The 14,291-nt window shown below is 33.5% G+C and overlaps 1 protein-coding gene across 1 annotated transcript in view; it reads right to left on the bottom strand.

Annotated features, from left to right (window-relative positions):
- LOC136026698 (meiotic recombination protein DMC1/LIM15 homolog) overlaps positions 1–14,291 on the bottom strand; it is a 44,695-nt gene that overhangs the window by 18,995 nt on the left and 11,409 nt on the right. The window contains exons 3-5 of the mRNA XM_065703448.1: positions 10,051–10,280; positions 6,159–6,323; positions 398–563 (exon numbers count right to left, since the gene is read on the bottom strand). Of these exons, the coding sequence (XP_065559520.1) occupies positions 398–563; positions 6,159–6,323; positions 10,051–10,280 (561 nt within the window). The remainder of the gene's footprint in view (positions 1–397; positions 564–6,158; positions 6,324–10,050; positions 10,281–14,291) is intronic.

Raw genomic sequence — 14,291 nt, 5'->3', positions numbered from 1 at the left:
GCAGAATATTCTTTCTAAGGTTTAATTCAAGCAAAATGGGAAGCTTTAGGAGTTCCCAGTGGTGCTACCCGCTTTGATCGACAAGATTGCCAACAGACGGGACATACAATTTCATTGTCTTTTCAGACATATTTCGATTTCAAACCACAGATTCTAGATAGCTTTGATGAAGGCTAGTACCCTCGGAAAATTCGCCAAGAAATCTTTTGTCTTTATGGCTGTCAGCCGACACTAAGGTTTCCAGATAAGATAGCAGATTTTAAGATACCATATCCTCATAAACCTCAAATGCCTTCTTGGTCAACAAAAGACAATAAGAGACAATTAAAAAATACGTGTTGTTGTTGCCTAAGATAAACCTAACATAGTTAAAACTAAACGAAGTTTGCCGACTTACCAAAAGTTTGAAGATCCCTGCTTCTTCGTGAAGTTTACCAGCAACTTCATCTAGCAGCTCAAATTGATGCTCAGAAGTGAAAGCTCTTGCGTATAAAACATTTTCAAGGACAGCATCTTCATCGAGATTGTAATGACTCGCTATGTCTTTCAAACGGTCAGGACGGCTAAGGTCAAGAGTTAAGTGTTATTACTCGTGTACAAAACTTGAAGAAGTCGTTGGTTAAAACATCAAGAAACGTAAAAAAAAAACACTGATGAAGTCGTTTTGTAAGAAACAAAAGAGAAATATAAAAATATACATGGACATTTTAGACTTTACCAAAAGTTACTGCAAGTAACACCACAAGTTAATCTCAATGTTTTTGCTGTTTAAATCTAATTTGTTGTAGCTACATTTCAACCAAAAATTGCACCTTTTTTTGTCCATGAGAACTAGAAGCAGTAGAACATAAAGATGGAAATGGAATTGGATTCGCAAAAAAAAAATACGGAAAAAGGGAGGCAAGGGTAGAAAAAAGTCAAAAGAATAGAATCAATTAGGAATGGCATATCATTTATACTTTTAAATGTATGTATATATATATTTTGATTTCACATCCGAAACAATTCATTAAATTTGAAAATAAAAAGCAACAAAAAAAGTAAATTAAACAGTTAACACATACTAGAAAAGATGAGAACCCTATACCACAAAAAGAAGAGAAATTAAAAGAAACTCAAATCTAATAAATTTAAGGTGTTCATCTTTTTCGCATTACTTTTTGGCATTTTTTTTGCTTTCCATTTAAGTTTTACGTCTCATTCATTTGAAATATTGATCGGATGAATTTTGGGAGAAAAGGGAGTAGAAATAGGCCTCTAATTTTTGGCCGATTAAAAAGGGCCCTATAAATTTTAGTTACTGTTCAAATTAGGCTTCTCACAATCTTCTAAGACAATTGGCTCGCTACGATCATTCCCAGGAAAAACAAGGAACCTTAGAAAAAAACACATCCGTTTCCTTTTATGCTAGCAAACGATACAGTGGAGCTCTCTGATACGCTGAATCTGACGACACAATTTTCTTTGAGACTTCTTAACTTTTGGGGGAGCTTTCCCCCCTTTTTCAAAATCGGGCAAATTTTCTCAGGCTCGTAGCCTTTGATGGGTAACATTAAACTCACTGTATCTTACATATTTGGAATCATGAAAATAAGCCAAATCATTCCATGTATCTATTGTTACGAAACTTTCGTTTTTCAGAGTCTCGATTATTATTGGTCCGAGTCAACCGGCCAATTCTTTACAATAAAATATAAAATAAATGACTTTTTAGTTCCAATGAAAGGAGAGAAAACGAATTTACGATAAAAGAAAAACAATAAGGCAAAATAACGCACATTTTTGGAGAACGAAATAAACTTTTTAAGAAGAAAAGTATAACTATGTAAAAATAGAAATAAGATGATCAAGTTCTTTAGTGTAAACTTTTCATTACTTTTTAGCCCCTGTATCGTCCCCCCTTGAGAAAAGAAAACAATATTAAACGACAAATTTGCCATTATAAGTGCTCTATCAAAAGTATGTTAGTGCTCTTTGTAGAATCATTTATTTATTTACCTTGTGAATGCACATTGGATAAGGCCGAGTCCCACACTACACAATTAAAGGTTCTCGGTTTTAATCCCGCGGGACGCAAGGAAGACATTCTTTAATATTGTAAGAGTAATTTTAAAAAAAATCATTTTCTAATAGCTGTTTCTATCTGGATGAAGAGGATTTCTGTTATGCAAATAAATAAACAATATTTTTCTCCACCGGAATTTTAGTTTTTTGTTCTTTTTTCTTAACATTTGGCCAAAAATTTAAGACTTAGCTTTGCCCAAACTGCGCAGGAGCCTTGTTTTACAAAAACAGCAAATTTGGTTTTTTGTTATTCGCAAAAAGCAAATTTGTTATTATTATTATTATTATTATTATTACTATTATTATTATTATTATTATTTATTATACTATAATATAATAGCGTCAGATATTATTGAAGTTGGCCAGTGGATTTTTGTTAAGGTGGAGATTTTCAAGGAAGAGATCACAGTGAAGTGACGTTTTCTACCAATTTGTGTCATAGGAAATTACTTTTGCCCAGAGAGGGCCAATATACCAGGGAATACAAATTCTAAAAAAAAACCCAATCGATTTATCACACCTTAAAACCCTCAACTGTCTGTTTTGAGTCCTCCATAAGGAACATTTCTACTCTATATATGGTTAATATGCATGTCATATCTTTTTCCATTTTTTCTCGTAGAACATCAATGTTATTGCCAAATCACAGAGACATGTTTGGTTGTTCGGTTAAAAGTTACTGCCTCTCTCTACCTGCCTCTTTTAAGTTCATTTTAATACCTTCATCTAGTGCCATATGGTGCACTCAGGAGTGGAAAGGCTGGGAAATATAATTAAGATACCATTATAAAATAAATGGTTGAAATCGTTAACCGGGTGTCTAAAATTCTTCCTCTTGTGTACTCCTTATTAAATGGAAACTGAAGAATATGTTTTGAAAGAAAAAACTGCCAAATGAGAAAATGTCATTTATTTATTTTCATAAAAACAATGATTTTCTTGTGTGTAAATTCACAAGACACCCATGAAAACAAACCCTTAGGACCCTTCAGTTTCGTGACAAAGGTGTCTACATCTTATGGAAATGTGTACGGAAGGTACTACTCCCAGGGCTTAAGATGCTGAGATGACCTTTGTTAAGTTTTCAGGCATTTTAATGACTGACCAATCGGGGTGAAGATAAAAATCATAGTTTTATGAGATTAGAAGAATTAGAAGGTTTCAATAGTAGTTTTCTTAATCTACACAACAAATCTGATGGAAGCAACATGAACCTTGTGTTGCTTCACAAGACTTCTCAATACAAACTTTGTACCAACTCGCAACACAAACCTTGTATGGCTTCACAAGATTTCACAATACAAATTGATGCTGCTATAGGTTTTTATATCAAATTTACTACCAAGCTAGGAAATTTCTGCTGCTTCTACAGCATAAACCCCAAGGCTGCGCCAAAATATATTAGCGGCGCGCCACCTAAAAATTATCGGTGGCTCGCCATGAACTAATCGGCGTTTGTTTGATTTTTAGAATTATTTTGGCTACTTTCAGAAAGTTTTGAAAACTAAATTGGTATCAGTTTTTATCGGGGTTCGGTCCACAATTTCTTTTAAGCTTTATTACCATGACCGAGCCTCGGGTCAAAATAAGGAAGAGATATCAATCTTAATTTCTCACAAACATTCTTTTAACAAAATTGATGGATAGCGAGACCTTAAACTGCTTGATGTCCGAATTAATCTGACAAAATAGTTATTTAAAATATGATTTAAATTAAGCTATAAACCTTTAATTAAAAAAATCTAATTGCACCATAAATCCGTGGCTAATTCATGAAATCTCTATGGAATCTGACGTTTATATCTTACTTCATGTCGGAATTGCTTAGTCTTGCAACATACATCCCACTTCTTTGACTACCCTACCCCTCAACCCCTCACTCTGTACACTACAGAAGCTATTATTTCTTATTGCTTCAAGATTGGTTCCTCTCACTAAAGAGTGATATAATAAAAGTTTTAAAATCAAACGTTTCAATCAACTCTTTTGAAAATGAAAGGGCAGATTTGTTCTCTTTCCCATCTCAGCAATTAAGGTACTGCAGCTGGGGACGTACTTGAACATAAGGGATAAGCATACCAAACGATCAAAGTTTTACTTTAGCGTACAGAATTTAATGTTTGTTTGTTTTTTTTGACACGGCCAATTTTCAGAAAACATAGCAGGTCGTTCTTTAAAAACATTTCGTTCTCAGGTGTGGGAACGCTTTTCACAAAAAAAAGCTTTTACATAAAAAAGGCAACATCTTATAAAGAGTTAAATTTAAAAAAACAAGTTTTTTCAACTGAAAATAAGGAGCAACATTAAAACTTAAAACGAACAGAAATTATTTCGTATCTGAGGTTTTTTTTAAATATATAGATCTTTTGAAAGCACTAAGAAGACTTTAGTGTAAAGAGCGAGGCATTAACGAGGGGGCAAACCCCTTCATATACGTAATAATTTCTGTTCGTTTTAAGTTTTGATGTTACTCCTTACTTTCAGTTGAAAAACTTGTTCTCTTATATTTAATTTCTGATCGTTTTTTAAATTATGCTGGAAGATTCGGCACCTCCTTCATGGAAATTTAAGTTTTAATGTTACTCCTTACTTTCAGTCGAAAAACTGGTTCCTTTATATTTCTGATCGTTTTTTGAATTATGCTGGGAAATCCATGGAAAATTATCTTCCAAAATGAAAAATTTCTCAATGGAAAGATCTTTCCATGGATCTTTCCAGGGAGTCCACCGACTCCCTCCATCAGAAAAAATTCCCTCGTGAAAACGTCTGTATGCTTCCCAATAACCAATACTATATGTAAACAATGGAAAAAGTTAATTATCTTGAAGCCCTTTCCCAAGGAACTGTGATGGATTAAGTCATACTCAAAGACAAAGTTATTAGATTTTTCGACCATGATGAACAAAATGGCTATCAAAAAAATTTTGATATGGTGACTTCGGAAAAAATTAGCATGGGAGGGGGCCTAGTTGCTAAAACTGATCAAAGAATCTTAGATCAGTTTATTGTACAATAATTCCTTATTTTACCTAACCATAATAAATCTCAAAACGGTTAGGAGAGGTTAATAACTTTAGTTTTAGTGTTCACATTGATAAGATTATATTGAAAATTTTAACATAATTATCGTGTTATTCCTTAGTTTTAAGTAACACTTCCGTTTGCAATTCATTAGGGTTTTCGCTGTTTCTTGTTCCATACCTTTTTTTAGCTGTTTGGAGTCACTTATCATCTTTTGTAATTTGACCTGCGTCATAGGTACTAAAAACGATACAACCACACCAGGGGAAAAATTATACAATTTTTGCTCTTTGAATGTATATAAATGTGGCCTCACTCCTTTGAATTTGTTCTGGCATCAAATTCAATATTTTTCTCCTTCCTACGTGTCTTTGCGAACGCTAAAATAATACTTCTTCATTCTAGGGTGAAAAATTCAATTGAATTAAGTAATTCTGGCGTGAATTCAATTCATCTTTCCCGTTTATCCTACATAGACTTGCGTGCACTAATTTCTTTGTGCCCCGTTTCCTCTGCAATTCAAGGTGTTTTTTTTGCCATTTATTGTTCCATACCTTTCCTATAAGCTATTTCTTTTTGTTTTAATTGATTTAAGTTCTATAGGTTTTGTTTTTTACGGGAGTAAAAAGCAAACATGAGTCTAGAAGCAAAACTTTTTTTTAAGGACTAAGACTAAGACTTTTAAGGACTAAGGACCTTTTAAGGACTAAGGACTAAGGACCTTTTAAGGACTAAGACTAAGACTTTTTTTTAAGACTAAGGACTAACAGCTAGCAGTTCCTCTAAGGGATTGATTGACTCAGGTATACCATAATATTACTATATAGGATCTGACAATTGACAGTAAGTCCAAACTGAATCAAGTAAAACTTGCTTCTAACTATCATACAAGGCAATCCAACCATATGGGTTTGCACGAAAAACGTAGAAATAAGAAATTCAGTTTTTAAAATTTCGATCCCTCCTCCCTCTAAAAAAAATCCCTGATAATCTTGTCCTTTAAAATTTTGGCACTGTATAGCATCTTTCCGTATATTTTAGGTTTTTAACAAAATTCACATTATAAAACTTACAAAGTGTTCTCTGTGTCGATGTAAATAACCTTTCCACCACCGTAATTGCCTCTTGGAAGTTGAGTGGTGATACAAAGTGTGTGAGATAGCTGAGTCTTGCCACAACGAAATTCACCAAACGCTTCCGTAATTGCCATACTTTCTATGCCACCGCCAAGAAGTTTACTAAATAAAGAGTAAATATTATTTACATAATTTATAAGCATCCAAGACAACCACTCGTGTGAAAACAATTAACGTGCGCAATACAGTGAGTGACCGTTTTTCCCTGAGTAGTTTACAATCTGAGTCAGTTAGTTTCCCAGTGTTCACATGAGACCACACTATTTTTTGTATTTTCATTACCTGAATCCTTGAGCCAAGCAAGTGTATCTCACTATAGAAATTACATATGGCTAGAAGGCTCCATTAAAAAGTGTACATCTTGCTTTCCACCAACGCTAATATCAAATCTTTATAATACCTAAAGCCTCAACTTTTAAATGCGCTATTTAGAGATTTCAAAAAATGAAGTAGTTCAGTTCAACTCAATTCGTTTATTAACAAAAACAAATCACATACTCTAAACTAACTACACCCTAAGAGAGGACTGCCCGTACTGGGTGACAGTATTCATTCATTCATGAAGAAAAGAAATATAAGATAAGAGAAGAAAAGAAGAAGGGAAAAGAAAAGAAATCAAACGTAAATTAATAAAACAAAACATAGAGAACTATCGGTAGAAAAAGTTAGGATCCAATTCAATATTTTCCAATAAGAAGCTTTTAACCTTACTTTTGAACTCTGGTAGGTTATTAGCATTTCCCAAAGTATTTGGTAAATAATTCCATATTTTCGGTCCGGTAAATTTGATTGAAAAACCAGATGACGTGAGACGTCTCGTTTCTGTAACTAGTTGCGATGCAACTCAAGTGCGGTATTTGTGCTTACTTTATATAAAGTTTTGGCAATTTTTTTTTTCTCGAAGTCGAGCCACATTTAATATCTTAAGTTTTATTAAAAAACTAGCGCTATTCAAACTAATATTACGCGAAGTGTTATGATTAAAAAGAGGATTATTTTTTTTTTTTACATATATTTGCACAAAAAACTTGTGTGTGGGACACATACAGCAGAAAAAAGAAAAACTCTGCTTTTAATCTAACAAGAATTTATTCTCCAGAAAAACTCCAAGAAAAACTCTGCTTTTAATCTAACAAGAATTTATTCTCCAGTGTTACATGGCGAGATCAATACCTTGTATAAACAAATTGGATATGCCCCCCCCCATTTTCACGAAATCGTCGAGGATCCACAATTTTTGGAAGTCAGTTTTGCACTCTACGAAAAATAATGACAAAAATTCCATTTTTTCCAAAAGAAATTTTCTACCTGATTTTTAAGGTGGATCGATAATCTTATTTCAATCGCAGAAACTGATGCAGCTTAAAATTTGTGTGACATTTTTTATTATTGATGCTAAGGGAATTTTCATAAAGTTTGGAAAACTTTAATAAAGTTTGGAAACTTTAGCGTAAAGAGCGGGGCGTTGAGGAGGAAAAGCCCGTTTCATATACGGAGTAATTTCTGTTCGTTTTAAGTTTTAATGTTGCTCCTTACTTTCATTTAAGAAAAACTTGTTTTATTATTTAATTTCACGAAAAAATAAACTAATTAAAACCTAATGCGAGAGAAAAACTGGTTTACTCGGATCAAACAAAGCAAACTAGCATTTTCACACATAAAAACACGTTTCTAGACACGTTTCTAAAATAACCACGACAACCAATATATTTTTCTACGTTATGCCTGAGCTATACTATAGTCGAACGTGTTGATAAAAAAAAAAGCCAAGATTTATGTACGATATGTGTTTTCCTACATTTTAATGTTATACATATTCTAATTAAATTGAATATTGACAGGTCAAAAAATTAGTCTGAACAGCTTGAATCAGCATTAATGTGTTCCCAACAATTACTTACCAGTACTATGTGATTGTCTCAGTTGCCAAATTATCTTTGTCTTAGAATCTAAAATGCCACTGAAGAAACGAGATTTTTGACAAAGCTGAAGCTTTCTTAGCGGTTAATTTACGTCGTTTACACAATTTTTTCCACTGAACACCTCAGTGTTTCTGACCGTTTCCTCGCTCTTACTGACTGTTTTACCAGCCAAGATCAATTTTTCGATAAAAATAGAATATTTGGTAAATATTTTATACAATTGGTAAGAATGAAGTAATATGATGAAACCTTTGACTCTATCTGAAGAGAAACCTTCTATCTAAAGTGCCAAGTATATAAAAATAAAAACGTTTTTCTCTTCCTGGACCCATCTTATGTCTTTTCATATATAAAAGTTGAATTTTTATAAGATTTTCCTTTTGGTTCTTTCATAAATATGAAGTTCTCAGGACAGTAACAGATTTTACCAGCACTTGCCATGTTGAAACATAAAATCTGTTTATTTCCAAAGACACATAGATCTTCAAAAGAACGCTACGTCTTCTTGAACTGCTTGGCACCACATATTTGTGGCTAATTTCAGGCCAAATTAGGTCAAAAAAGCACTGGACATGTGTGGCCTTTTGAAGATGTGAAATGAAGGGAAAGGCCCGATGAATAAAAGCGTGTCAGTATGGAAAGAAGTCCAGCAAACTCTAAATGACTATGAAATCCAAGAGTTGAAAGCCAATAAGGACCAATCTATGTCTTTGATGTTTTACTCCCAAGTTAAAGAATGTTGGGGGAGGAGGTTTATTTTAAACTTGGGTTGAAGAGAGGGGATTTAAAGAATTTGGTGCTGTAGGGGATAGTTTGCAATTATGTGAGAGGCGGTTGGCCCCTACTTTTGCCCTATGTGCGGGAAATACGAATGAGCATTTCTTTTACTTTGTATGCTTGTGGTAAGAGCTGTCTGAGTTTCGAAATGGATGTTTCAAAAAGTGTCTGGGAGTGAGTTTTGGTTAATTGAGCAGATGTCTGAGAGAAACACATGTGCGATTGCTTTAAACAGTCTGCGTTAACGCATGTGCGTTAAACAGTCGTATAAGTTTCTTCGTTTAGAGATTAAGCATAGTGAATCGTGTTCTAGGGGATAGCTTGTTATTGTTTTTAGGAACTGAATTTTGTCATGGTTGTTGTTTGTTGGTTAAAATGTTGGAGTCTGTTGAATTTTTTTCTCTTTTCTTGGTGTGTATTATTTAAAGTTGTATTCGGTTCCTCGATCTTTTTTTTTTCGGCTATATTTAGTGTTCCTTTGGGTCAAAGGCTTTTTGAAATAAATCTTACATTATCTTGAATCTTATCTTAATCTATACAAACGATAAGATTGATTTTGTCAAATTAAAGATCTTTTGTTTCTTTTTGTCTTTAGAATTCTTTTTCTTTTAACTGATGGTAGTTGTTGAAGATATCGTGAGAATATTAAATATTTTTATAAGAAAACTGATTATATGTCTTACTTCGGTCGATCTTGTCAAACTGTAGTTATGACTTTTTGTTATCTAATGGTGGTCCTTAGAAATACTGCCAAAAAGTTGGACATTTGATTTTCTGCATCATTAGCCTACATTAAAAAGAGAAAAAAAAACTATATGCAATTCTATGTGCCAATTGAAAGAATGATTGGTAAAAGAATTGGTAAAAAAAAATGGCTACATGTCGATTTGAGCATGATGGGCTGAGGGAAGGAGTTAATTACTAAATGAACTCAAATCCAGTAGCTCAATGCATTAACCGTTACTAAAAAGGATAGTGTTAAAGAATAATCACAAGGACAAGCCTGAAAATGAAAATATGGTAAATGTAAATGAAAAAAGGCAAATGAAAAGGTAAATGTGAAAAAAGGTAAATGCGTAGAGGTAAAAAAGCAAAGGTAAGAAAAGATATAAATGTAAAGAAAGACTCACTCAAACTCTGAGCTGCCCGTTGATATTTTAAAAACTTGTTTTCTCTTTTCATTGACAATACGAGCCGTGACAAATCCAGATTGAAATACTTTCAAGCACGCTTCTTTAATCTTGTCTACTTTAGCCTCTGACAGTCCTTTGATATTGCATAGCCTTTTCTTGGTATTCATCTGAACGCCCTTGACTGTACATATCCCCACCGATTTGAGTTTCTTCAAGTCTGCTACATTCTGAAACAGTTTCAAAGGATTATGTTTCATTCAAAATCTAAAAAAAACACATTCCCCATTAATGGTGTCAATTCACTAAAATTTAGGAGAGGGAGCAAAATGTTTTTATCAATATCTGGGGGTAAGCGGAAAATTTGTCGTCTTTTTCCATTTTTTTATGAATATACCGAAGTCACCCATACATATCTTTAATAGTTTAAGACAAGTCGAGAATTCAATTTTAAAAGAATTAACTTTTTTCGAAAGAATTTTTCAAATGAAAGTAAAGAGCTTCATAAGGCAAAAAACGAGCAGAAATAAAGTAAATAATAATTCAAACTTCAAAAGAACAGGAACCACTATCAATAGATAATATACTCAAACTTAAAACGAACAGAAATTACCACAAATAAGAGTAAGGTTAACGACAGAGCAGCTCCTAGGGTTGGTGATGCCCGGGGCAAGAAGAATTACATTGCCCCCTCCAAACTCAAATTAAAGCAAAAACTCTGAATCAAAGTAAAAAATTGGATCACAGTGGACAATTCCTAAGCCGGGGCACCCGTGAGTTACGGCGCAAAGGGCAACTTCCCCGGTTTCCCCCCTCCACTTCTGAGGTTTCCCCCCTCCGGCTAATACCTTCTCATTCTTCGGACAGAGTGTCATTTGCACTTAATTAAAAACAGTTTTTATTTCAAGCAGTGTTCTTTTACTTGTCTCAACTTATAACGAAAAAGAAAGAAAATCATAACAATTACTAAGTTAACTGAAAAGAAGTAATGAAAGTATTCTATTAACGTTGTAAAAGAAAAAACTTCAAAATACATCATGGTTTTAGCAAAGCTTAAATGACTCCGGTTTTTGGAAGGCTTGGAGGGAGAAGGGGTCGATGGTTAATCCTACCTCTGTTTGTAAAGGTTTCTTTTTTAGTTTAAGTTTGATTTTGTCATTCATTGTATTTTCTGTCGTTTTGGATCTCATTTATTAATGAGTAATGAATTGTGTTTGTTTTAGGTTGAAATTATTGTTATTTTAACTTACTTTTGCTCGTCTTTGGCTTACTGCCAGCTTTTTTGTGTTTCATTGGAAAACTTATTTGTTCGACAACGTTTTTCTAAAATTATTTTTGTTTCGTCTTTGATTAACTTTATTTTTTCTATTTGTTAATAAAAAGAAATATTTCAGAATTTTTTTTGCATACAAATTAATATTTTAGCTTGCTGCTTATATTTGCTACAAATTTCAATAATCGTTGAGATATAGAATTTTGTATGGATGGGTAAGGGGGATACATTAAAATAAATGGATTGAAAATTTGCATAATTTCTGGTCTTCTAAAAGGCTGAAGTCATACTGACCCAATCATATTACGACCTTGAATATAGACGTAAATCGAATGACAATTACTTCCAGCATCTTATTTAATATATTTGATTAAGAAATATTATTAAGAAATGATTTTAACTGTTGTTAAAAAGGAAAAGACAAAGTGTATCAAAAAAATGTTAGTCATCAACGATATGAGCAAGGAAAAACAAAATGATACCTCTGAAAAAAATAATTCTAATGGAGCCGAGAAGAAAAACGGTGGAAACTCAAAATAACAAGAAATTGGATTGTACCAAAGGCCACAATTTTTACAAGAATTCCAACAAAAATGAGGCTCAAAACGAAAATTTACATTTAAGCCACAATGAAATTGTGCCCATGGGTGAAAAAAAGTGAGCCAGGATTAAGAAGCATCTTCAGATGATTGGTTGCAGTATGGTACAAAGTTGAGATAAAGGAAAGAGCATCCTTCTAGTGGTGTTCAGGATGAGAGTGGCAGCACCTCTCGAAAATACGAAGAAGAAATGTTGCAGAAAAAATGCGGCAAAATTCTGTCCAAGGCTCATCATCAGATAGTTGGCGGGGGCGTGATCAAACCTTAGCTCAGAAAAAGATCCTCCTTCCAGTGCTATAAACGGGTGTCGGAGATAACACTTCAGATGCAGAGAAATAGATGTTGTGACAGAAAAAGACAGTTTAATAGAAAAATCAATCGTCGACAACCACGACGAAGTCGCTGTCACCAATGTGTATGTGCCACTGTGCAGAAAAGGTGCAAACTACAAGAGAGAAGAGCCATATTCCAATCCCAAAGCTATTATAATTAGGCAGCTAAGAGGACCGGATGGAACAAAAGGTTTTGAAAAATAGTGTTTTCAAAACTTCCACCAAACAGATGATGGCATTAATGACAGGAGCATGTCTCCAAAGCAAAATTCTGTCGGACAAATTAGCTCCCATTAGATTTTCTATTCTTTTATTTTTATTAAAGTATTTTAATTAAATGTATAAAGAGCCCAAATGTTGCAGTTTATACAAATAATGATTGGTAGAAACAGTGAGACTCATAAGAGCTAGAAGGTCAGATGTCAGTTATCTGAAAGAAGCAAGCTTCTCGGTAAAACTAAGTCAGTTCTACGGTGCTTAGGTTGGGCCCCTTACAATTGGTGAAAATTCCCAATTGTTCCAAAAATATTGCTGTTACGCCCTTTTGACAGCGTGCACACAGATGACGTGTTGTCATTAAGTGTACCTCTCCCCACCAAAAAAAAATCTTTGAAAATTTTAACTTAATACCCTTAGGCACAGTTGTAATAGTATCTTTTGGTCAGTTCAACATCCCTCTCATTAAGTTTTCGGAGTTTTAATTTAATACAAATAGCCATTGCTATGACATTTCTGATATGTCCTTTTGATAACCTGTTTGTTCATACACTTCTTGAAATTTTCATCTCAATGCTCTTAGTTCTACAAACAGTTGCAATAAAAAGATTAGTTGAAGTGGTATTTAGTAATAGCGTGAACATCTTGCCTTTTGGTTAGATGATCTTTCTTTTTAAATATTCTCTGAAAGTTTTAACTTTGTACCCAAATCGATTCTTGAAATACGTTCTTTTGATAATGTACAGGTACTTAGCGTCTTTAGATCTAGTTCAAATTTCCTTTTACAGTTGTAAATTTGTCCGTGGGAGGGAAGTTTCTCGGGGTGGACTTTCCAAAGGAAACTACACATTGGGAAATTTACAAGAATTCTTATACGAAAATGTTTTATTTGACTTACTTTCGATTCATGGGGAAAACCTTACGTAGGAGAAATTTTTCATTAAGATAGTGGAAGGGAAAATTTTCAAAAAAATTTTTCACGGAGGGAGGATTTCTGGTATGATTTGAAAAACGACTTCTTTTTTTCCACACGAAAATAGGCTCAAAAGAATTTTCCAAGTGAAATTGTCTGTAAGAAATTTTCTTGGGGAATTCTCAACAGCAATAAAATTTATTGGAGGAAGGGGAATTTTACGCAGAAGGAGCTTACTTCGGAGGAGCAATTTTCATGGAGAAAAAAGGCAGATTTTCTGGTAATATTTGAAAAACAATCGGAAATTAAATAAAGAACCAATTTTTTCTCCTAAAAGTAAGGACATAACTTCGAAAACAACACTGCCTTTTCATGACGAAAGTAAAACAGTTCAAAATAGGGATGAAACGTACTTACTTACTTTCTTACTTATTAACTTACTTACTTTCGAAAAGTAAGGAGCAATACTAAAGCTTAAAACAGATATGAATTATCCTGCATAAGAGGGAGATCATCCTCCTCAATACCTCTCTCTTTGCACAAATCATAACTTTTTGTTTTTCTTTAACAACATTTCCTGAAACACAAGCGCCGTTGAATTAAAGTAAGGACATTTCTAAATTCAAACAGTTCGTGGTGACGATTGTAGTAAGGAGCGACCCGGCTCAATAGTAACCAAAACTCTAAGAAATAGATACCAATAGTTACATTAAAAGAATCACATTTAATGCTGATTTCAAATATATAAGTTTCATTAAGTTTAGTCTGGCCCATCAAAAGTTACAAGTCTGAGAAAGTTTGCCTTATTTTAGAAAACAGGGGGAAACACCCCGTAAAGTCATAGCATCTTAATGAAAATCACGCCATCAGATTCAGCGTATCAGAGAACCCTATTGTAGAAGTTTCAA

The sequence above is a fragment of the Artemia franciscana genome, chromosome 4, assembly GCF_032884065.1.
Source record: "Artemia franciscana chromosome 4, ASM3288406v1, whole genome shotgun sequence".
Taxonomy (NCBI): domain Eukaryota; kingdom Metazoa; phylum Arthropoda; class Branchiopoda; order Anostraca; family Artemiidae; genus Artemia; species Artemia franciscana.
This window is presented reverse-complemented; position numbering and strand designations above follow the sequence as displayed.